This window comes from Morchella importuna (assembly GCF_003444635.1).
Source record: "Morchella importuna strain M04M26 chromosome Unknown Morimp01GS001, whole genome shotgun sequence".
Classification (NCBI taxonomy): domain Eukaryota; kingdom Fungi; phylum Ascomycota; class Pezizomycetes; order Pezizales; family Morchellaceae; genus Morchella; species Morchella importuna.
Genome location: NW_025763398.1, coordinates 597,987 through 621,862, shown reverse-complemented (window position 1 = coordinate 621,862; position 23,876 = coordinate 597,987). Strand labels below are relative to the sequence as shown.

Below are 23,876 nucleotides of genomic sequence, written 5' to 3'. Positions count from 1 at the left end.
GCCCATTTATGGGATGTGTATGTACCCCTAATTCGGTTTATACCGGGATACATCGACACTCGCAGGCATTCTAAAAAAAAAAAAAAAATTCTAAATCAATCTATCGCCCTCAGTCTCGCCTCTTGTAAGAGCAGGCGTACCCGCCACCGAATCTCCCTCAAGGTCAGGATCGTAAGCTGTGGAAACGGCATCATCGTCATCGTCCTCATCTACAGGTATATATGAGCTGGCACCCGGCCCCGAAATAGCGGCGGCGGTTTCGCCCCGAGCCTCCTCTCTCATCCTTTTAATTTTCATGAAATTGTAGACAGCGATAGCCATGATAGTAACGAACAAACCAGAGATGTTAACGGGTGTGAGGGGGTCTTTGAAAACGATTGCAGCAACGGATATGGTCATTACTTCCTTAAAGATACCACAGATTGAAAGTGTTACAACCGAGGTGCGTTTAAGGAGTCTATAGGGCGATATTAGCGCTGTAGGAAACGCCAGAGGGATAGGGTGGTCTTACGCAAATTCGCTGCTAACCATCAAGAACGCAATCACACCAGGGAATAACAGAATCGCACACCCTTTTAACACGCCCTCCTGCGCAACTAATTCTTGAAGTTTTTCCGAAAGTGGTCCAAACCCTTCGACAGGGACAGCAATCAGGAATATGGAGACGAACATTATGGGCGCCAAGAAGAAAATACTGGAGAATGGGTTTGAGGTGGCTGGATTTCGAAGAAGTAAGATCTGTGTCAATGACCAACGAAGACCCGATAAGGCAGAGGCGAGAATCACGAGGAAAAACCCGATTGGGACGAAATGGGCTTCTGAAGCTACCATCATTAAGACGCCGATCGTCATGACAGTAATAATACCGACAAGCTTCCAAGTGAGCTTTTCGAGGCGAAATATAACGGCAAATAAGAGGACAAAGCCGAGAACGGAGGATTTGCACATTGCTATATATTGGTTAAAAGGTTATTAGAATACCTAGAGATAGAAGGGAAAGAGAAATGAGATATGGTGGGCGAAAGCTACTAACTGTAAAATGCAAGAGATATGAACTTTAAGCTCATGTTTCCCAAACCGATGTCTAGCCCTGTAGCTGCCCCGCATGGGCCGACTCTAGTTATATAGAACCATAATGTCATGATCCCGGCTTTCTGCCTCCGCTGTTCCTCACCACGGCTGTTCATGGAAAGCCGACCACCTTCACTAGGGCGCTGATCAATTGAGGTTTTGCCAAAGAAACCGATGGGGCGAAAATGCGGAAATATGAACAGAACAAGTGAAGCTAAACAAAATTGGACTATCATATGGAGACAGGTTGTGAAGAGCGGGAAATGAAAATCGAGATAATCGGGTGAGAACATCCATTTGTTGTACTGTGAGAATATATAGTTAGAAGCTCGTTTTTGATCTCCAAGGGATGGGAATTTCCTTACGATTGATATCAAAAGTGAAAACAGATACCTGTCAAGAACTCTGATTAGCCTAGACTTTCGATGCTCCTCTCTGGGAGCTAAGCTATGACCAACCGAAGAGAGCTTATCAACCTACCAAAGACCAATAAACAACGCGTTGATACTCATATCTTTAATAACCTTCCCATCTGCAAGCTTCTTTTCTTCGTCGCTTATCACTGGCCGTTCCCCATCTGCCATAACCAACCTATCACCCAAACCGACACTCCCATCACCACCACGTAAGTTCAATCCGCCCCGTCTTCTACGTTTACCCCTTTTACGTCTATCCGGGCTCGGAGCCCATGATTCACCCTCATCGCCGGTATGTGGATAGTCGCTCATTTCCAGGTCTTCAGATTCTGAATCGTGTTCCAACCTTGGCTGTCCAGCGTCATCGACCGGAGACCCGACCTCCGACGAGCTGAAACTATCGGTAGAGCTCCTGGCTCCAGGTCTAGATTTCGATGAAAAAGCTCTCTTCTTTTTTTGTTTCTTTGCCCTCTGTGTTCCGGACTCGGTGAAGGCGGACGAAGGGTTTGGCGAAGGTTCTGGGGGACACGCCTTGTTTCCAACGACAGGTGGGTTTTTGGGACGGTCTTCTTCAGAATCTTCGGAGGAAGAGGAAGGATATGAGGTTGTATTTGCGGGAAAGGAAGCCGCCATGGCCTCTTGCGAGCAGGGGGGGGGGGGTTGTATGGATTATAATCTACGTATTACTTGATATATATGTAGAATCTTGCTGTTGGGTTGAGGACGGGATTGGACTGGCTAGATCTTTTTTTCCCTCTCTTTGGGTGATGGGGTGCAGTTGTCTGTTCAGTCTTTATTGCGCGTATTTACCGGAGAAGACCATTGTTATTAGTAGCGAGTGCGTGTGCCCTTGTTACCGGGGGGTGTTGCAGGACAGCCAGGACAGGACATCCGGGACAGGACATACTCCACATAGAGCACCATACAGCTACCCCATACCAGCAGTATCTGGGCCCCAGGCCTCTAAAATGCACGGTTAGAAAGGCCCAGGTACCGGTAAGAAGATATTCCGTCTGTCTGTATTTAGCTATGGGGCGCGTGAGGATACCTACCCGAGTGGCTAGTGCCCGTTTTACTAGTATTTGTGCCACAGAAATCTAAAAGGAGATCAAACGCGGCAGTGTTACTGAGCGCAGTTCTGGGGTCAATGTGCACTGATTAACCACTGGCCCATTTGCAGAAAGAGAGCTAGAGTCTGTTTATTCGCCATTGACCCGGGAAATACTGTATAACATTACATGCATCAAAACACCAATCCCTGCCCTTGCAAACAGACCCCTCCACAGCTCTCCGTTATCTGCCCCTCCTTATCCTCTGACCACTAACCCTCTCATCACCACCACCAAAAGGGTATCGTGACCCTACCCCACACCCTCAAAGCTAAATACTCATCACCTGTACCATCTCCCCCTCCTTACTCTCTAATAGCCTTAACAATGCCTGGTGACTCCCCACCTCCAACTTCTTTTGATGATATCGAACTCCACAAGGAAAACATACAGCCTCTCGCTTCGGGACGGTCTGCTAGGGCGCTCGCACAAGTCCTTTCGGCACGTGCTAGCCCTGTTGTTCTCCGTGGAGAGAATGCTGTGAAACAGGCTGAATTCGAGCAAGAATTAAAGACAGCCTCTGAACTGGATGACCCACTGGAGGTTTGGGTTCGCTACGTCAACTGGACTGTCGAGACATTTCCTTCCGGTAGTTCTCATGAATCCAACCTTGTGCATCTGCTCGAGCGAGTAACCCGGGAGTTTCTCCACGAGGATCAGTACAAGAATGACCCTCGTTACCTCAAACTTTGGATCCAATACATCCAAAACTTTTCCGACACCCCGAGAGAAGCGTTTGCGTACCTTGCTAGGCACGATGTCGGGCAAAAACTTGCCCTGTTCTACGAGGAATTCGCTACGCTGTTAGAGAGCATTGGTAGGAGACACCAGGCTGCTGAGGTTTACCACACGGGGATCCAACAAAACGCTAGGCCTGTAGATAGGCTCCTCAGGAAGAACGATGAGTTCAGACAAAGATTAGAAACCAACCCAATTACAGATGATGAACCTCACTCGCCTGCACTTGTTGCCACAAGGCCGGCATTGGCAGTAAAAGCTTTTGGTGGTGGGCTCGGAGGCGGACTAGGAGCACCAGCAGAGCCCCAGCAGCAGCAGCAGCAGCCAGATCCAGCTCCTGCTAAGAAACCCGCAAAAATGAAAATGGCTATCTACTCCGACGCGGATGCTGAGCCTTCTTCAAGAGCTGGAACTAAAAAGGTGACCGGCGGTTGGGATGAGATTGGCACCAGGGATCACAGGAAAAAAGAAAATACCGTGGAGTCACGCCCCTTTGCCGGACAGACCATGAAGCAGGAAGGTGGAAAGAAGCCGTCGTCACAAGGTGGCAAGCTGGCGGTCTTTAGAGACACTGTGAGTAGTTCCTAGACAATGTTTACTTCACTTTCCTGTCTAATTATTATATCTTGCCAATACAAGTAGAACTAATACCACCGTTCGATTCTCAATTTGTTTTGTCAGTCTTTACATCATTCACAAGAAAATATCATTCCCCCCGCATCATCCAATAAACGTCCTGAAAAAGTGGCCATAAATCTTGAACTAGTATATCCAGAAGAAGGTGACGAAGAATATTCTTTCGAAGAATTAAGAGCAATAAAGAGAGGTCTTTATGGAATCGATTGGAAAACGAGGCGAGAGGAGGAGGAATATGAACGTCGAGCCAAAATCCAAGCAAAAAGTCGTATGGTTGAAGAAAAAAGGGCACCAGTAACAGTGAAAACGGTCATGTCTCCTTCTCCAAATAAGGGCAAAATAAAACGAAAAGGGAACTCCAGAAACGCTGAGCCTACAATGACCTTCCACACGAGAGCAGCGACAGACGAAATATATGATATTTTCAATCAACCTTTGCAGTTATCCGCCGGGCAAGATGATGAGGATAGTGAAAACGATAGTGACGAATTCGATGGAGAAGATTATACCATGGCCACCAATATTGGCGAGCAAACCGAGCAGTTTGACCCCGACGCTGAGGGCGAAGATGACGATGGAAAAAGTGTGAAAAGTGATTGGTCTGATTTTACTCTCAGGCGAAATTTGCTGGCCGAGAATGAGACGGAAGGAGAAGAAGAACTGGTAAGCGAAGAGGAACTTGTACAAGCCAAGGGAAAGATAGAAAAGCTCGCGATTCACAAGGATGAAGGGTTTGATGTCTTTGGAGAAAACAAGCTCAATATTCTAAGGGATGAACCCAAGCAAGTGGCGACATCATCCCGTCTTCCTCTCCAGAAAATGAAGATCCCCTCGCCTCCCGAAGATTTTGATCCACCTCGAAATCCATATTATGCCGGTAATCAAGCGCATGCTCAGAACAGGCTTCCATACATGACGCCCATTGTTGAAAAAACCGAGTCCTTACCACCAACAACAATTGCGAGAAGAAAAGCAGAACATCACAAAACCCCAAGTAAGAGCCGGATGCCGGACATCATGGATAATAGTTTCTCAAGTCCGTTCGGCGAGATACTTAACGATTCTGGCTTTGGAGTGAGCAACCTGTCACTAATCGATCCTCCGCTTGTGCCTAAAGAAAGGGAAAGGAAGCCTTTTGGTGCTAAACCCGTCACGGCACTAAAACCTGTAGCACCAAAAGAAGTACCAATAATTCAGGACCTGCAGTGTAATCCAATGGATGAAGCGCTACGAGCCCAAATATACGAAAAATTACAGCCCCCTTTGAAGACACATGAAGGGTTTTATCATCATCCTAAGTCCACATTTGGAAAGGCAGCTGAAATTAGGAAGTTCTCAAAGTCTATGGGCAGGAAGGATAGTGATAGAAACAACTCTAACTCTGGACAAGGCCCAAGTATCGACTTCTTTACAGGAGATGGTGTTAGGTCTTATGCCATAAAACGAGAGCTCGGCAAAGGAGCATTTGCACCGGTTTATCTCGCCGAGAATATGATGGTGGCAGATGCAGAAGATGAGGCTGAGGACCTGGATGAGGATGATATCGAAGGCCGTCTCGAACTTACTAAAAGAACAGCCGGTCGGAAACGGTTTGAGGCAGTAAAAATGGAACATCCCCCATCTCCATGGGAGTTCTATATAATGCGCCAAGCCAAGCGTCGTCTTGGTGTGGTCCGCGCATCCGAATCGATTCTTAATGCCTATGAGATGCACCTCTTCTCTGATGAAGGGTACCTAATCCTTGAATACCGCGACCAAGGCACAATTCTCGATCTTATAAATATTGCTAAAGCCGACTCGGCCGCAGGTGCGGGAGTCATGGATGAAACACTTGTCATGTTTCTAGCCGTTGAGCTCCTGCGGACCGTCGAGGCCCTCCATACGCGTGGCATTCTCCATGGTGATCTGAAGGCTGATAACTGTCTCATCCGCTTCGATCCCATTCCTGATGCTTCTTGGTCTGCACGCTATCGTCGCGATGGTGCGGATGGCTGGGACAAGAAGGGCGTGTCGTTGATTGACTTTGGCCGTGGAATCGACATGAAATTGTTCTCGCCGAACGTCCAGTTCATTGCTGATTGGAAGACGGATCAACAGGATTGTGCTGAAATGAGAGAGATGCGGCCGTGGACTTACCAGGTTGATTACTATGGTCTCGCCGCAATCATACATACCATGTTATTTGGGAAGTACATCGAGTCCACAGCCGAGAAGGGAGGCCTAGGGGCGAAGAAATACAGGATCACGAGTACCATGAAGCGATATTGGCAGCAGAATATCTGGAATGAACTCTTTGATGTTTTGTTGAATCCCTTGCTCCACACTGGTGGGGAAAATCGGGGCGTGATGCCCGTGACTAAAGCTATTAGAAAGTGCAGGGATGGTATGGAGTCATGGCTAGAGAACAATTGTGAGAAGGGAGCTGGGTTGAGGAATATAATCAAAAGAATGGAGGCGACGCTGAGTAGAAGGAGATAGGCACGGATAGGATCGGAGCAGGAGAATGGAGAACATTTTGTGTTAGTTTTAGTCTTGTGTTTGGTCTTTGGAGTTCGTTTTATAGATACAAATATGGGGGGGGGGGGGGGGGCCTTATCGTCCTTATAGGTTTTTTTTCTTTTTTTCTTCTTCAGTCCTTCGCCAGTCATTTTGTCGGCGAGATAAGCGGTCATATACCCGCAGCTAGCGCCTCTTGCCCCGCTCATCTAAATTTACAGAGATCGTGCCCTAGCCTGCATAGATATATTTCCTGTCGATTCGCCGCTACTAACCACCCACTCTCCCTTTTTCCCGTTGAAACAAGGAATTCTTGGTCATGGATAATCACTCGAACATCTGATGGCCAGGATTTTTTTTTTTTTTTGTTTAATTCATTAATTGCATGCAACCTTACAGTTATGGCAATGACCCCTGAACCACCCGACCTCTTCCACCTCCTCTCGCGTTTGGCTGACATAGGAAATATATGAAAATACACCGTGTTGGGCTATTCCTCGTCTCCGGCGTCCTTCAACGTCCCCCAACCATTCTGATGGCCAGGAAAATCGGCGACCAAAGGGAAACGGGGCTAACTTGGCAATTCGCCGTCGTCTCTTGGTGATACGTTCCAGCACACACATCACCGCCATGGCCTGTAGTGCTTGATTTTGCAAATGGTATAGTAGGCCGCCGTAACCACCACGGTCACTCACCCACCCCGGCACAGAGAACCCCCAACTTTACTACGTCCACCTGGTCAGAGGATAAACCAATAGATGCTGCGGGGGAAGCAGAATTTCTAACCCCAGAAGCCTAGTCACCCACACCCTGATACGATGTACATACATGTATGTACGAAGTAGCCGTCGAGGGGGTGGTACATGTACGTGTAGTGATATGCAACCCACCACCGAGGAATTAGTTAGACCCACATCTCCATCCAATGCGGCTGGGTTGTTTAGTGGCGGTGAGCGTGGGCGGGGGTCGAGATCGGGTTGGTTTATGCTATGTAGGCCGACGTTGGTGGACGAGTGATATTCTGTGATTGGGTTATCGGCGAGTCTACCTACATGTACTTTCTGGGAGAATGTTCCCTTTCAACCCCCCCCCCCCCCCCCCCCCAAATGTAGGTACGCTTCTCGACAGGTCAAGCTAGGCAGGTATATAAGGTCGATAGGTATATACATACACGTAGAGTGCACCCCACTTATTTCGTCAGTAACTTTGCTAGACCCGGATGATTTTCTACAATGTCTTTTTTGTCAACCTTCAGTTTCAGTTTTTCTTTCTTTCTTGCTCTTCTTATAGTAATAAGAAGAAGCTTATGTGTATGTTAAAAACCTCCCATGCAAAAAATCCTTCTTCCTTATTCCCACAACCAACAAACAAGCAAGCAAGCAAGCAAACGTCTAGTATAAGTAGAAGAGCCAAAACGATAAAAAAAAAAAGATATATATAAAAAAAAAACGAAAGAAAAAATAGAACCATTAAAAGATAACAAAGAGAGAAAGAAAGAAAAAAACACAAAAACCCGTTAAACACCCTTCCAGAAACGACAGAAAAAAAAGTGCCTAAAAAATCCTCATCTCAAGCCATGCGTCCCACAATAAGCCAGAAACATAAACTAAAAAAACAGACAAAGAAAAAAGAGAAAAAACAACATAGGAATCGTCAAGATACATATGTACCGCCATTCCCTTCCCTTCCCCGCTCACCACCCATCTCCCCCTTTTTTTCTCCCCCGCATATCACCTCACATGATATTATAAACCCTCTTCGCAATAAAATAGCACAGAAACCCAAATCCCAGCAGCCCCACCGTGATGCACCAGAACCAGTTCAGATTCTCAATCTCCTGGCCCGGCACCATGACGTTCATGCCCCACAGGCCCGTGATGATATTCATCGGCAGCACGATCGTGCCCAGGACCGTCAGCCGACCCAGCACGTCCGCGGTCTGCTCCTGGCGCTCGTTCATCTTGATGTTGATCTGGGCGAGGTAGTTTGAGTGTGAGCGCGAGAGGATCTTCTCCATGTGGTTGAGGTTGCCGACCATGGTGACGATGTGGTCTAAGTTTTTTTTTTAAAAAAATATCAGCACACAATCCATCTGGGGGGTTAGGAGCTACAGTGAAGCTGGGATGGATGGATTGGATTGGAATGGGGATTTGCAAACCTTGAATATCGCCCAAGTACAGCCCAATCTCACTCCGCGGCGCCACCTCCCACTGCTCATTACACCGCTTCGCAAACCCCTTAATCACATCCGCCTTATTCTGCAGCAGCCTATACAAGCCCATCACCTTCTTCCTACTATCGCCCACCCTCTTGAGCATATCCCCATCACTCTTCTGCTCCGTCTCATCCTCCGCCCCGCCGCTGCCCCCTGCGTCCCCGCCGAACTCTTCTTATCCGCCCCGGCCTCCGCCAAATGCATCAGCAAGATGGCATCATCAATATCGTCCACCTCCTCCTCGAGGTTCTGGATCAGCGGCGCAAACGCATCCGTAATGTCGTCAATCAGCGCATACGAGATCCAGTCCGCCGAGACGGTGATGTAGTCCTTGAGCTGGCGTATGCGGCGGCGCACGTTTGCCGGGTGCGGCGTGAGCGAAAAGTGGAAGCTGATGACGCCCTCGCGGAAGACGACGAAATACAGGTTGACGGGCTCGAGGTAGTCCTCGCTGTTGCTGTCCTGCTCGAACGTGCGGTACGAGACGAGGTAGTAGCTGCGGAAGAGCTCGACCTTCTCGCGCGTCTCCTGCATCAGGATGTCCTCGGCCGTCAGCGGGTGGATGCCGAACGTCTTGACGAAGACCTTCATCTCGGCGTCCGTGGGGTTCATGACGTCGAGCCAGAAGGTGGGGCGCGGGCCGACGCGCTGCGGCGAGTTGGTGGTTTGTTGGTGGTTCGGGGAGCGGGCGGAGTTCCCCCGGGGGTAGGAGACCCGTTTACTGTTGCCCGGCTATTGTTGGTCGTCGTCTCGGCCTCCGAGTACCCCCGCCGTGGATCTCGTCCTCCTCCTCGTCAGAGCTATCGTCCAGGACCCGCGGCTCCGGCCTGAACAGCTCCTTGAACGTCTGTCCGGGCTGCAGGAGCTCAGAGATGGTATGCGAGTGGATCGTCGCCGGGATCTCGTCGTTGAAGTACGTGAACCGGTAAGGCTCGTCATCCACCTCCCTGTGCCAGCCCGATCTCTGCGGCGCCCGCAGTCGCCCGCCCACATAGACCGGCTCCGACGTCTTCTTGGCCCTGATTCCCTCGCTGCGCTCCTCCTTCTCGTCCCTGCTCCATTCCTCCAGCACCGCCAGGTCGGGCCACGCCCGCGTGCGACGCCGGGGGCGGGTGCGGACCTCGCCATGAATAGTGGCAACCTCGTCGTCCGTGAGTCCGTCGTCCACGGGGAAACACACATCCTCCTCCGCCGTCGTCTTCCGATGCCCAGGCCCCATCTCATGCGGCGGCGTCTGGCAGTGCGAATCGGGATACAAGTGATCATTTCCGCCATCCTCCATGGTAATGATCGTATCGTTATCATGCAACCTACTCGGCATGCCCAAGTGGTCATTCGCAAACTCATTCTGGGACCCGATCCCCATGCCCAACAGCGGCCCACGCGGCCCCAAACTCGGGCTCCCCGGCATCGACGGCGGGAAATTGACGCTGCCATATCCCAGCTGCTGGGGCGGCAGCACGAGCGCCGGCCGCCTCCCCACGCTGCCCGACTCGGCCGTCGACGGCCGCGACCGCTTCGGCTTCCCCGAGAACACGGGCGAGATGCTCGTCTCGTTGCTGCCCAAGGACCGCGTGGACCGCGCCATCAACGGCGTATTCTCGTTGTCGCTATCGTCATCGCCATTCCCGTCCTGGTTCCACAAGAATCTTCCTCGCTCCACCCGGGGCGTGCGGCTCTTTCCCGCGGAGAGGAGGTTCCCCGCGGCGCTGCTACCACCGCCACCGGGGGCACCTCCACCCACACCCCGCCCCCGGCCCCACCGCCAGAAAGGTGCTGTTCAGCGGGCTGCGCTGCTTAAACGCCGATGCGCTGCCGAGCTGCGTGCTCTGCCGGCGGGGCCGCATAGACTGCTGGTCGCGGTGGTCGAGCAGCACGGAGCTGCCGATGGAGGTGGTGCTCATGTTGTGGTGGTGGAAGAGCTGGGAGCGTGGGTCCAGCGGCAGCTGCGAGTGGCCGTGGCCGCCGCCGTGGGAGCTGGGGCTGCCCATTGTTTGGTTTGCAGGGACGTTGCTGTTGTCGATGAGGATGTCGCCGATGATGGCGGTTGAGCCGCGGCGTGTACGGCGGCGCTGTTTGTCCTTTTTGCGTTTGGGCTTGGGGCTGGAGGGGGGTTCTTGGTGTTGTTGCTGCTGCTGCTGGTGTTGTTGGAGGCGGTATTGTTGGAGGTGGAGGAAGTTGCTGCGAGTGTTGTAGGATTGCTGGTGTTGTTCCTGTTGCGGCGGCGGTGGTGGTGGTTGTGGTTGTGGTGGTCGTGGTGGTCGTAGTGATCGTGGTGATGGTGGTTGTGAATGATGATGATGATGATGATGCTGGTGTTGTTCCTGATTTTCCTGGGTGCGGCTGGGATCAATGGATTGAGGCTGTGGTTGTGCAGCAGAGGCAACGGCAGGGGCAGGGGTAGCTACTAGTACAGGCACAGCAGATACAGAAGGAGAGGAAGAGGAGGAAGAAGAAGAAGAGGAAGAGGAGGAAGAAGAAGAAGCAGAGGAAGAACGTGTGCGGGAGGCAGGAGGAGAAGGCATGGTTAATTAATTATGCTTATGGACTGATTGGTCGAGATTGATACTAGTTTAAACTTGGGGTCACTGGACCACTGAGAGACGGTCACAGCACGGTATTACCAGGAGTAGAAAGTAGTTGTGTGTGTATGTATGTAGGTGGAGGGTCTGAGAGGTGAGAGGTGAGAGGTGCGAGAATAGGAATGGAGAATGCGGACTAGACCTTCTTGATCTACAGCCCCACCGATAAGTGAGACCCGCGAAAGTGAGATGGAGTCGAGTCAGGAGTCGGGGGGTAGCCGTGTAACGAGTCTCTGTCTGGTCTGTCGTTCTTTATCTCTTCTATTCCCGGGACAACCCTATCATGGCGACGGGGCAAGGTCGTGTGTGGAGTGCTAGATACACACAGGAACAGACAGCTCAATTAAAACAGAATTTTCCTTGGTCAGGATGAGAACGAGAATGCTGGGCAGGTATGCTACCTAGAGTAGGTGAGCTTTTTTGTATGCTGCCTGCTGCTGGGATGATGCGTGTGCAGAGTAGAGTAGAGGAGGAATAATCATTCAATTCGACCTTTAGAAGAAGGACTTGATTTGCTTGGATATGAGAGAGAAAGAGAAAGAGAGGGACTCCCAGCCTGCTTTTGACCCCCAATTCCCTACATGTATGTAGCTGGGGCGTCGTCGTCGTCGTCGTTGTCGGTTGACGGAGGTAGAGATATCGTCATAGACATACTCTACCTACACTTACACTTCAAGACCTTGCTTGGTGCTGTAGAGTACATGTACTCTACCGGTGCGGATGTATTTACATACATGTACAGACAGACAAGACCTGGTACATACATGTTCAACTGTAGGTACCGTCCACACATGTTGCATCCGCATGAACCCTCCCGCTATGAGATCCGTTTTGCTATATACTTCATGTATCCTATGTCTCTAAACTGCTGTCTCGTAGCCCTTCCTTCCTTCCCTGCTCGCGTGCCTCTCCAAACCAAATTGACCTGATCTGACCCCTCGGTGATCCTCCACCCCTCCCCTTCCCCGACCGTAACACAAACACGTTTTATTTCTCGGTTGTCATTTTTATGATATGATCCACCCTGCCGGCGAACCGCTCTCTGAAATCCTGAAATGGAAATAGAATCATACAGGTGCTTCTAGGAGTAGGAGTATGTTTAGTCAATTCTCTTACAGTCTTTTACCGTCTCTTGACGAATACTGTCAGTTGACGAACAGGGGACTTTGGGGCCAATAGAAATTAAAAGGACCGGAGATCTCGTAGCTTGGCTGTTGCTTGACTGTTTCTTTCCATACTTGGAATCCCTGTTCGTCAAATGGGAGTATTCGTCAAGAGACGGTAACAGACTGTACTCTGGGCTTTTTTCTTTGTTTCTGCAATTGGTGGACCGGCCGGTTGTGTCTCGGAGTTAGCCATGCCATGCAATGCTCTCTTCTTCTTCTTCTTCTTCTTCTGGCTGTTAGCACATACGTCAACGTTGGCGGGTGGCTTGACTTGACCTACAGTTTGAGGTGATCGACAGGCATGGTTCATGAAGTCTTGACTGGTAGGTACAGAGAGTAGTAGAGTGCAATACATCAACGTCGGCGAACAAGATGGACGACTGATGGATCGATTGGGTTGGCTGCTTATTTGAATATACCTGCCTACCTCTCGGGCGGTTTGAGGGCACGGTTTTAGTCGGATAGTCATTAGCTATAGTTCTTAGCAGTCAAGGTGAGAAGCGAGAAACTACATGTACTCTACATGTACTCTACTCTACCACTGGATCCGAACAACATCATATATCCAACCCAATCAAACCCAACCCCAGCCAATTCGCAATCCCAGAGCCCAATTAATCTGCGCCAAACACCCTATCCCTATGTACCAAACACCCTGCCAAACAAACACCCATTCATTCATCCATTACATTCAACGTTTAGGCAGACGCCGTCACATCCTTAAGCTTGGCCAGCCACACATCGTGATTGGCTGGCCTGCGAAAAAAACCAGTCCAAGCGGTAGTTGGTGGCCGGCTGGCCGTCGGTAGATTTTGCCCCTTCCTGCGTTAGCTGTCGAAGGCATCTCTGTCTGACAGCTGGCTGGCTACGACCGCGCGCTGATCATCAACGTCGGTGCTGTAGGTAACGGTTGACACATAACTTCTGGGCGACAACGGCATTGGCGCAAGTTAAGCATGGCACAACCGCATCCTTCGCGACTCACCAAGCATTGCGTTCAATGATCAAAACCACACAGCACCAGTCCCATTCACAGCCTATCACTCGACCCATCAAGGGATCGACTATGTACCAACCAACGTTAACTACCAGCCAGCCAGATACACACCCTCCCAAGCCGAAACCTACATGTAACCAAACCGCAGCGCCTACGCCGCGCTATTGCACAAGTAGGCTCGTCTGTCCTGTAGGGCAATTGCAACTTAACCTATCTTACAGGGCGGCGTGGCCGGGTGGATGGAGGTAGTTCACCGCCGTCCTGCCCCCCCCCCCCCCCTCCTCCCGGGCAGCCCAAAAAATCTCGTCTCCAGCAACACCCGCTGCGCGCCCACTCATGGCAGCAAGCCTTAACCTGGGCTGCATGGATGGACGGATGGATGGATACACCCCATGCGCCGCGTTTCTGCTGTGCTAGCTAGAATAGCGGGGGGAAGCGGGCCGTATGTGTGTACATGTATGTACGATCTCTCCACGCCGGGGTGTGATGTAGTCTGCGAACCGTAGCGGGCGCCTAAGATTTACTATCCAACACGAGAACCTTTGCCAACCCCCAATACAAGTACGTTCGTGGTGGATTGTGACTACAGGGTTAGGTGTTGTCCCCCCTAGCCTCACTCCCTTAAATATTACTTCCCGACCTTACAGTTGTGTGGGCGTGGTAGTCTAGTGGTAGACGCCTCGTCCTGTCTTACACCGTGTGGGTTGAGCCCCACGATCGCCCGGAGACGTCCGGAGGTCGTGGGTTCAACTCCGGGGGTGGGAGTGGTGCTCGGGAAGTACGTCACTTTCACGGGAAGCAGTGTTCAATATCTCGAATTAGAACCTGTGGACCGTGCATGGGTGGCGTATAGTCGCAGCATCTACTTTTTGTGGATATTTATTACCCTTTTTTTTTTTTTTGGAGGGGTATAAAGAGGGGTATGTGTGATATCGATTGGAACTTTACAATTAATTGCAGATTGAACTGTCTTAGCCTTATCGCTCACTATTTGGCTAATCGGTCTCCAGGGCCGGTTGTAGCATTAGGCCGGTTTAGCGAAACTCTTCCAGGCCATATTCTTTTATAGTATAGTAGATGAGTGGTGGTATTATTTTCTATCCGTCATGTTTTTCCGTAGCCAGAGCTAGCCAGAGGTGCTGCAACTGTAACCTATATACGCCGAGTGATATCCCATGAAGCAACCCTCTCCAAGATTTTACAACAAAACTCCACACACACACACGCATACACACCATACAGATTTATTACTATGCTCCCTAGAGAAAAAAAAGAAAAGAAACCTAAGATATAAAACTCCACCCCCAAACCCACCCCCCTAAAATCAAACCCAAACCCAAACCCAAACCCAAACCCCACCCCCACTACTGCTGCTGCCCCCCGCAGCCCCCGCAGCCGCCGGCGCCTCCGCCAGCAACCTCTGCCTCAGCATCACAACCTGCTTCGCCTGCTCCGCTGGCAGCCTTGCAATCTCCTCCTGCGTCAACATCTTGACCCTCTGCAGCAGCGCCGCTTTCTCCTCCGCTGCCGTATCCTGTCCCTGTGCCTGTGCTTGTGCAGCCTGTGCGGCCTGAGCGGCGGCTTGAATCTGCTGCACGACGTGCATCTGTTGTTGCTGCTGCCCCGCCGCCGCTGCCTGCATGTGTAGCATTTGCTGCTGCTGCTGGTGGTGCTGCTGGGCGGCGAGGAACTCGGGGAATTCGGAGAGGTTCATGTTCATGGGGAGTGGGGAGGGGTAGCTGTGGGCGTGGGCGTGGGCGTTGTAGAATGCCTGCTGCTGCTGGGGAGTGGTCTGGCGCATGTGTTGTTGCTGTTGCTGCTGCTGCTGGAGGAGGTATTGCTGCTGTATCAGGTTCTGCTGAAACTGCTGCTGCTGCTGTTGCTGTGGAATCTGTAGCTGGTTGTTGGCAGCAGCAGCGGCGGCGGCGGAGGCGGCAGTGGTGTACGCGGGCGTACTAGCCTCCAGCACCTGCGAGACTACCTCGGGCTTAACAAGGTTCATGAGCACCATGGCCTGAAACAGCGCATGCGCAAGCTGCGGGCAGTAGCGCAGCGTCTCGGCGGCCTTTACGGGGTCCGTTGCGATCAGATCCTTCATCTGCCCGAGCGCCAGGAGGAGCTGGGGTGCCGGGATCTGCGACAGCGTCTTGGAGATGGAGTCGGTGGTGCTGAGATTCGGGTGGTTGTCGACGCCCTGGGGGAGCGAGCCGATGAAGGCTGCCAGGGCGGCGGAGGGGCTGGGCGCGCTTTCGCTGGTGGGAGAGGTGAGGGTGATGTGGGTGAGGTTGGGGCCGAAGCGGTGGGCGTGCTCGGTGTGGGTGGGGTTGGTGTTGGGGTCGTGGGTGAAGCGGCCGTTGTCGCTGCCGTTGTGGCTGCTGCTGTGGGCGGCGTAGCCGGTGTCGGGGTTGTAGGAGGTGCGGATGTCGGCGTAGTCGCCCATGGGGTACATGTTGTTTCCAGTGCTACCGCCATCTTTATTGGCAGCAGCAACAGCAATTGCAGCAGCAGCGGCGGCGGCGGTGTCTTTGGAGGCGTTGTCTGATCTGCCTGGGTATCCCTCTTTGCCTACATAGCCCTGCGAGGAGTAGTCGACGCGCAGCTTGCGGCCCATGACGTCGTAGCCGTCGAGGTTGCGGACGGCGGAGGCGGCGGTCTCGGCGTCAATGTATTCGGCGAAGCCGTAGCCCTTTGAGCGGCCGGTCTCGCGGTCGTAGACCATGCGGAAGCAGACGACGCGGCCGACGGACTTGAAGATCTCGGTGAGCTGCGTTTCGGCGAGGCCTTCTTTTTGGGAGGTGTATCAGCGGGGGGGGGATGTTTCTTCATTGGTGTGGTGGTTTGGGGTTTTTTGTCTTTTTTTGTTTTTTTCTTTTAATGGGGGGGAGGGCTTACCATAGGGGATGTTGCCGACGAAGACGATGCAGCTGGCGGTGGTGAAGTGGGAGGAGCCCGTGGAGAAGTTGGGGTTGCCGGACTGCATGATGGATGCGACTCTGTCTGGGTGCATGTCGGTGGGAGGAAGGAGAAGAAGAAGAAGAAGGAGAAGAAGAAGAGAGAGGCACGACCTAGGGGTGTGTGTGGGAGTGTGGGTGGCTAAGTGGAGAAGGAGAGAGTGATTTTTGGTGTCTGAGATGAAAAAAGAAGAAAAAACGTTCGCAATGAGGATGAGAAGAGGTCTGTCTACATGTCTTCTAGATGGTTCACGTAGAGAGTAGTCCTTGTTGCTGTTGGGGAGGGGAAAGGGGGTTCGCTTGAGCAGGCTTCTGGGTTGCTGGAGCTGCTCGTGGGCCGTTCATGGATCATCACTCGGTCGATTGAGAAGCTGTGAGGATTGGGAAGGTGGCTCTGTTAGGCTGCCTGGATGAGATAGAGATGCCATTGGTTCATCTTCTTTCTTTCATATCCACGAAGATAATTTTGCAATAAACGAACGGGCTTGAAACGTGATACTTCGGTGTTCGGTATAGTGCTTCGTACATATGCTGTTCTTCATTCTGTGTAGCGACCCTTGTGCTCGGCTTCGTTTTGACTAACCCCCAGCAACAACAGATTCCTGTTTGAAGATTTACCTGAATACCGCATCTAGATGGAAGTGTCAATGCTGTCGTTTCAAGAAACTATTTTGGTTTCTGTCAGGCTTTAAAACAATTAACTAGTTTCACGATAATTGACTCCACAATAGACCAGCTACATACAAAGTTCTTATTCCTAACTGGGGTATTAAGCCATCAAGGAAACTTCTTCCTCCCCAGACATGTATCCAGAAGCTCAAGAGGCCAGTAGATATCACCAGGAGCGTTGTGAAACAAACCCCAGTGCCCACATCCCACATCCATCCATCCATCCCACTCTCGGCAACGCCAACCGTTATCTACCCCATCAATCATACCACGATAATCGCCTGCGCGGGTACATCCCCTCACCGCCGCCCCATCCCACCACATCCCATCCCATCCCATCTACCGAACATCAACTGCATCTCGACATCATTTTTCACGCACGTCCCACCACCACCACCAATCGATCCCTTCTACACAAAAACAACACACAAAAAACGCAATGGATCCCAACAACCCGCGCGAAGCCTGGTCCCGCATCCAGAGTGCCATCTCGAGAGCGCAGCAGGGCGGTGGCAGAGGCGCGCCGAAGGGTGTTCTTGGTGGGGGCGCTGCACTAGCGCTGCTCGCAGGGGCGTTTATCACTTTTAATAGTGCAATCTTCAACGGTATGGAGTGTGGCTCTTTTTTCATTGGGGGGCGGTGGGGGGATGGATGGGATGGGATGGGATGAAGGGTATATATATATGATAGATAGCTAACGCATGTGGGGGTAATCGATAGTGGACGGTGGACATCGTGCAATCAAGTATACCCGTCTCGGAGGTGTCAAGAAGGAGATCTACAATGAAGGTAACTGCCAGACCATCTTTACTTTCCTCTTGCTTCTTCTTCTTGTCTTGATATCGGCCATTGTGGCTCCCCGGAGGTTCTGAATAGAATCAGTTATATGTTCACATTTACTAACCCGAGCTCACCCCCAGGAACCCACTTCATGATCCCATGGCTCGAGACACCCATCACCTACGACGTCCGCGCAAAGCCGCGCAACGTCGCCTCCCTCACCGGCACCAAGGGTATGATCTTCCCCTCTCCCCCCCCCCCCCCCCCCTCTCCCTCCCTTCCCTCCCGCACCCGCTAACTCGCAGTACCATATCATCAGACCTGCAGATGGTCAACATCACCTGCCGTGTGCTGTCCCGCCCGCGCGTCGACGCCCTCCCGTCCATCTACCGCACGCTCGGCACCGACTACGACGAGCGCGTGCTCCCCTCCATCGTCAACGAGGTCCTCAAATCCGTCGTCGCCCAGTTCAACGCCTCGCAGCTCATCACCCAGCGTGAGTCCGTCTCCCGCCTCGTGCGCGACAACCTCGTCAAGCGTGCTGCCCGCTTCAACATCCTCCTGGACGACGTCTCTCTGACCGTAACCCCCCCCCCCCCCCTCCCTCCCCCCTCTTCCGAAGAAACACAAATCATTGACACATAGCTAGCACCTCGCCTTCTCCCCCGAGTTCACGGCCGCCGTCGAGTCCAAGCAGGTTGCGCAGCAGGAGGCGCAGCGAGCGGCCTTCGTCGTCGACAAGGCCCGCCAGGAGAAGCAGGCCATGATTGTGCGCGCGCAGGGTGAGGCGCGCTCCGCAGAGCTCATTGGCGACGCAATCAAAAAGTCAAAGTCGTACGTGGAGCTCAAGAAGATTGAGACTGCGCGCAGCATAGCGACAATCTTGCAGGAGAATGGCGGCCGCAATAAGCTCTTCCTCGACACGGATGGGCTGGGGCTGAATGTCATGGAGCACCGCAAGTAGGCGTAGAGCGGGGCGGTGGATTGGGTGGGGAGAGGGGGAAGGGGGGGGTAAAAAATGTAATTCGGAAAACATCAAAGGTTTTTCTTTCTAAAAAGCTCAATGGAAGGGGAAAGTGCATACATATGGGATGTGTGGAATGGAATGGAATGGATGGACTGGGGATTGGGGGATGGATGGATGGATGGGCTAGGTGTAATCTGCTTTTTTTTTAAAACAATCCTCTGAGGGAGGGTTGCGAGAGGACTGGAAATGGTCGCTTTGTAGATAGTCAAAAAGGAACTCTTCTCTGCCTGTGTTTCTCTTGTGTCTCTGTGTCTCTGTGTGTCTGTGTGTCTGTGTGTCTGTGTCTATGTCTATGTCTACGTCTATCTCTCTCCCTCTCTACTGAGTCCACTCCAAGAGCTGCCAGACAGAGCTGTGTACAGATGTCACCCCAGCCAGAACACATACATCATATACTCCATCTCTGCCTCTACCGCCCGTCACACGGCAGACAGAGCGAGCGTCGATGTTGCGTGACGGCTTGTGACGGTTTGTTTGTCCAACGAACAGACGCAGAAACACGTCGATAGAAACGCAGTGGGCAGAACGAGTGAGTGAGTGGTGTCTCATGTTAGCCCGTCATCTCTATCTTCATCTTCATCTTCATTACATCTTCTTCACTTCATCATTGTCAATTCTTTCTTTCTCTTCTCACTCACCCACTCTTTCTCATCTGTCTGTTTCTCTTTTGCTCCACAACGCCAGCCAACCGAAACCCACCGCCAAGACATTGCCACCCACACATCCCATCCGGTATAGCTAATTTCCGGTATAGGCGATATTAGCTCCCCGAAATTGTCCGCAAAAATCAATCCCCCCAAATGTCAAAAACCTCCACCCCCTCTTGACACCCTATCTATCTACCTACTATACCTACTACCTACCTACCCGTGCATCTACGAAGAATACTAACTCCCTTCCCAATATACCCCTCCCCCCCCCCCTCCTGCAGTTAGCTAACTCAAAAACAAAAAGAAAAAGAGACAGAGAGAGATGCCGCCCCGCCAGCGCCAGGGCCTCACGCAGCTCCAGAAATACGAGATATGCCGTCTGCGCGCCCAGCACCCGTCCATGAAGCTCGCCGAGTTCGCGCAGCTGCCGCTGTGCCCGCGCCGCCGCGACGGCCGCCCGCTCGCAATCTCGAGCCTCGCGGACCACCTCAAGGGCTGGGAGGAGACGGTCAAGCAGGGCCCGCCGGAAGGTATGTATGTCCACCTCTCTCCCCACCTTCCCCCCTCCCCTCACCTCCCCCACATCTCACCTCTCCCCTCTCCCCTCTCCCTTCTCACCTCTCCCCCTCCTCCTCTCCCCCACCTCCCCCACCCACCACCCCATAGCTCACCCCCAAACAGGCGCGGAAGCAAACAAGAAAAAGTCCCGTCCCGCCATGTTCCCCATCTTCGAGTACCTGCTGGTCACCTGGATCGACGCGGCCGAGGCCGCGCGCCAGCCAATCACCGACGAGGCCATCCGCGCGCAGGGCAAGCGCATCCAGGAGCGGCTGTCGAGCAGCAGCGCCGACGAGTGCCGCGAGACGTACGACAGCTTCGAGATGAGCAGCGGCTGGCTGCAGGGCTTCAAGCAGCGCCACAACATTGACCAGCACAAGCGCCACCGCCAGGTCGGCGGCCCGTTCGACGCCGCTGCCATACCGACACATCGCGCGAGTCTGAGTATGGGGCTGAGGCAGTTTGCGCCGGCGGATAGGTATAACTGTGATGAGGCGCGGCTGCACTTTGATCGCCAGCCGGAGCTGCCGGGGTCGGGGTCGGGGTCGGGGTCGGGGGTGGAGGCGCAGGGTGCGGGAGGTGCGGGAGGTGAGGAGGGTGGTGGTGGTGGTGCTGGTGGGGGAGAGAAAGATAAGGAGAAGGAGAAGGAGAAAGGGCGGTTCACGGTGTTTCTATGCGTCAATGCCGACGGCACCGACAAGCGGCGCATCACGGTCATGAGCAAGATCCGCACGCCCGCCGTCTTCAAGCGCGAGCGCATCAATCCCGCCAACCTGCCCGTCACCTACCGCTACAACAAGAAGACCTCACTCCCCACCGACCTCTGGTATGAGTTCCTGCGCACCTTCGACGCCGACATGCGCGACGCCCGCCGCCGCATCGCCCTCGTCTGCGAAAACTGCCCCACATACCCAACCCCCACGAAGCCCCCGCCAAACTACAAGGGCCCGCCGCCGCCCGTCCTCACAAACATCACGCTCTTCTTCCTACCCACAAACACGGCCGCCCTCCTACAGCCCCTCAGCCAGGGAATCATCACAGCCTTCAAAGCAACCTACCGCAAGATGTGCGCCGAGCTCCTCCTCGACCACCATCACCATCACCACAGCCACCACGCAGCGAGGCGTGAGCGCGAGCGCATAAACACCCTCGAGGCAATCGACATCATCACGTCCGCCTGGAGCGCCATCCCGCCGCGCATCATCCTGCAGTGCTGGCAGGCGGCCGCAATCTGCGAGGACCTCGCACTGATGGATCTCGGTGGCTCGCCCACCGAGTACGTTGAGGCGCAGCGGCGTGCGTGTCTGGGCGTGCTGCAGCGGCTGCAGCCGCGGCAGGAGCTGGCGGGCGCGCTGCTGGAGGCGTTTTGGGGCGCCGAGGAGGAGATCCCGGGGTGTGAGGGTGGGGAGGCGGGGCGCCGGATGTGGTGAGGATTGTGGATGAGTGTGTTGCGGCGGGGATCTTGCGGAGGGGTGTGGAGGGGATGGAGCTGCAGGATGGGGAGGAGGAGGAGGGGGAGGAGGAGGGTGTGGGTGGAGGTGTGGGTGGAGGGGGAGGAGGGGTGGCGGGGGAGGGGCAGACGGAGATAATTGGGCATCGGGTGGCGATTCAGTATTTGGCGGAGGTGAATAGGTATCTGAGGAGCTTGCCGGTCAGTGTGTTGAAGACGCCGATGGGGAAGGAGGTGGCGGTCAGTGAGGCGATTAGCAGCAATATGTTGGTCATGGCGGGGATTCCGCAGTATGTGTTTCCTTTCCTTTTTCTCTCTCCTCCTCCCCCCCTCCTCCGCTGGTGTATATGGCAGTTCTTGAGAGTGTGTTTGTGAGCTAACTGCGACTCGAAACACACAGACAGTTCCGAAAACGAAAAGCAGAGAGCATGGCCGGAGGCCTGGGAGGAGAGAACGGCGCCAATGGCAGCGGAGGCGGCGGCGGTGGTAGTGGTGGTGTGGCGGATACGGGCGCTGATATCGCGGTGTATACCAGCCGCTTCTTGTAATCTATTCTCTCGCTCTCTTTTTTTTTTCTTTTTTCTTTAGTCTGGCATTTAGGCTTTTACGTAGCTCCTTTTAGTAGCATTATTATTATAGGGTTTTCCATTTTCTTTTTTTGCGATTTGCTGTTTGCTGTTTGCTGTTTGCTGTTTGATGTTTGGGAGCGTTGTGTTGCAATTGGGTGGGTTGCGTTGTGTTGCGTTGGTGCTGTATGTAGGTAGACTTTACGTTATAATGAGTATCCCGGAAACGATCATGTAGTGATGGCTGGCTCTATTCTTGTTCTGGTGTTGAGGTCTGGGTACAGTAATTATGGGGAAGGGATCTGGGGGAGGGGGGGAGAGCTGGGCTGGGCTGGGCTGGGGGGAGAGGGTCAAGCCGGATATATCCATTCATTCACTGGGGGCGCGCAATTTATCCAGCCAGTCGGTGCTAGCTGCGCGCCGCGGGAGCAGAAACGGTGGTAATGGGTAATGGGTAATGGTAATGGGTAATGATCAAGCGACATGATGCTTTTTTTTTCTTTGCTCTTTGTGGGGTTCTGAGTGGTGGTGGTTTAGAGTTTACACACACACTTGCTGGGTGGAAACAGCAGGTTGATAGCAGCGGTCGCCAGTCGGGCTGGTGGGCGGGCGATAAGGAGGTATGGGTTGGGGGTGGAGGGGGGCCAATAGATAAGCCTTCCTTCCTTGCTTCCTTGCGCCGCGGCCGGCTCTATAGATCTACTCTACCGGCGGTTTTTTTTTTTAGTTTTACGGATTATATTTCCACGAGATGCAGATGGCGGATGGCGGATGGCAGATGGGCAGATGGAGGCGGAGAGATGAGTGTGTGCCGAGTGATGTCTTATGAACTATGCACAGACGCACTACATACTCCATTCGCTCTTTTTGGCTGGTTGGTTGATGGACACAGGCATCCCATGTCCACCGCCCTACTTCTCTTCTCGTAACTACCCCTTATGATGCCCGATTACTCATGTCTGCCATGACGTGGGCTGCAAGCAACTCGGACTGATGGGAATCATCATGGGATGAGAGGAATCGGTTGAGTTGCAATAATCACCTTGTCTTGTCCCTGGAACTTGAAAGCACATGAAACATGTCTTAGATCCCTCCCATCCGGTGTGTTGCTCCGAGCGTGAATGGTGGAATGGTGGAATGGTGAGGGTGTGTGTCGTCGCTATGTCGCGGGTGAGACCCGTGTACCTGCGTTGGATTGGAAGCAAGTAAAGCAAGTTTTGGCTTTTGGCGGGAGGGAGGGTTGTGTTGGAGCTTCGTGAAGGTTGGACGTTGTGGAGTTTGTATCCGGACCATATTGCTCTGCTATAGAGAAAGAAGCATAAAGTTGGTGGTTATTACATACATTCTCTGGCACTGGCAGCCAGTTCGTCGGCCGTTGAACTGCGCTGCGCAATTCCAAGAGTATTTGCGTAAGGTAGGTGATCACCGCTATCATGTACAGTCGCTCACCTACTGACGGTGGATCCCGTCTAATGGTTCTGTTTGCAGTAATTTGCCCTTGGCGTCCATAGCCTCTCTTTTATTGGTCTCAAATCCCTGACCGCCATCCATCAGACAGGATCCGCCTGTCCTCACCCCGTGAGTGAGTGTACTGAAGATTCTCTGATTTGGCCGATATACATATTCTTTTTGAATTAAGCCAAGCATATATTTGGATCCCTCCAGGAGGCTGGGGGATGCCCTCGCCTAAACGCAAACAAACACCCGCGCGCTAAGCGGCCAGCACCGGGTACGTACCAGAATGTGTAGGTTACACAATGTATATCTACGACTCTTAAAGCAAAGTACTGGTAGAAAAA

At 52.8% G+C, this 23,876-nt stretch overlaps 9 protein-coding genes across 9 annotated transcripts; 5 read left to right on the top strand and 4 right to left on the bottom strand.

The window, feature by feature from the left end:
- Window positions 1-90: 90 nt before the first annotated feature.
- LAJ45_00133 (uncharacterized protein) lies at window positions 91-2,120 on the bottom strand (the record flags this gene model as incomplete). The annotated part of the gene is made up of 5 exons (XM_046109735.1): window positions 91-457; window positions 512-950; window positions 1,034-1,376; window positions 1,437-1,464; window positions 1,552-2,120. The coding sequence occupies 5 exons, from the start codon at window positions 2,118-2,120 to the stop codon at window positions 91-93; spliced, it is 1,746 nt and encodes a 581-aa protein (XP_045976428.1).
- An 803-nt stretch (window positions 2,121-2,923) lies between these two features.
- Window positions 2,924-3,982, top strand: LAJ45_00132 (uncharacterized protein; the record flags this gene model as incomplete). The annotated part of the gene is made up of 2 exons (XM_046109734.1): window positions 2,924-3,907; window positions 3,977-3,982. The coding sequence occupies 2 exons, from the start codon at window positions 2,924-2,926 to the stop codon at window positions 3,980-3,982; spliced, it is 990 nt and encodes a 329-aa protein (XP_045976427.1).
- Window positions 3,983-4,348: 366 nt separating this feature from the next.
- LAJ45_00131 (uncharacterized protein) lies at window positions 4,349-6,448 on the top strand (the record flags this gene model as incomplete). Its single annotated transcript, XM_046109733.1, has 1 exon — window positions 4,349-6,448. One exon carries the CDS (start codon window positions 4,349-4,351, stop codon window positions 6,446-6,448), a length of 2,100 nt encoding a protein of 699 aa, XP_045976426.1.
- A 1,753-nt stretch (window positions 6,449-8,201) lies between these two features.
- On the bottom strand, window positions 8,202-9,293 carry LAJ45_00130 (uncharacterized protein; the record flags this gene model as incomplete). The annotated part of the gene is made up of 3 exons (XM_046109732.1): window positions 8,202-8,518; window positions 8,625-8,814; window positions 8,871-9,293. The coding sequence occupies 3 exons, from the start codon at window positions 9,291-9,293 to the stop codon at window positions 8,202-8,204; spliced, it is 930 nt and encodes a 309-aa protein (XP_045976425.1).
- Window positions 9,294-9,399: 106 nt separating this feature from the next.
- LAJ45_00129 (uncharacterized protein) lies at window positions 9,400-11,206 on the bottom strand (the record flags this gene model as incomplete). Its single annotated transcript, XM_046109731.1, has 2 exons — window positions 9,400-10,393; window positions 10,485-11,206. The coding sequence occupies 2 exons, from the start codon at window positions 11,204-11,206 to the stop codon at window positions 9,400-9,402; spliced, it is 1,716 nt and encodes a 571-aa protein (XP_045976424.1).
- A 3,544-nt stretch (window positions 11,207-14,750) lies between these two features.
- Window positions 14,751-16,406, bottom strand: LAJ45_00128 (uncharacterized protein; the record flags this gene model as incomplete). The annotated part of the gene is made up of 2 exons (XM_046109730.1): window positions 14,751-16,210; window positions 16,319-16,406. The coding sequence occupies 2 exons, from the start codon at window positions 16,404-16,406 to the stop codon at window positions 14,751-14,753; spliced, it is 1,548 nt and encodes a 515-aa protein (XP_045976423.1).
- Window positions 16,407-17,485: 1,079 nt separating this feature from the next.
- LAJ45_00127 (uncharacterized protein) lies at window positions 17,486-18,790 on the top strand (the record flags this gene model as incomplete). Its single annotated transcript, XM_046109729.1, has 5 exons — window positions 17,486-17,651; window positions 17,767-17,835; window positions 17,967-18,059; window positions 18,146-18,408; window positions 18,476-18,790. 5 exons carry the CDS (start codon window positions 17,486-17,488, stop codon window positions 18,788-18,790), a joined length of 906 nt encoding a protein of 301 aa, XP_045976422.1.
- A 1,035-nt stretch (window positions 18,791-19,825) lies between these two features.
- On the top strand, window positions 19,826-21,491 carry LAJ45_00126 (uncharacterized protein; the record flags this gene model as incomplete). Its single annotated transcript, XM_046109728.1, has 2 exons — window positions 19,826-20,033; window positions 20,185-21,491. 2 exons carry the CDS (start codon window positions 19,826-19,828, stop codon window positions 21,489-21,491), a joined length of 1,515 nt encoding a protein of 504 aa, XP_045976421.1.
- Window positions 21,492-21,544: 53 nt separating this feature from the next.
- LAJ45_00125 (uncharacterized protein) lies at window positions 21,545-22,059 on the top strand (the record flags this gene model as incomplete). The annotated part of the gene is made up of 2 exons (XM_046109727.1): window positions 21,545-21,801; window positions 21,912-22,059. The coding sequence occupies 2 exons, from the start codon at window positions 21,545-21,547 to the stop codon at window positions 22,057-22,059; spliced, it is 405 nt and encodes a 134-aa protein (XP_045976420.1).
- Window positions 22,060-23,876: the final 1,817 nt, after the last annotated feature.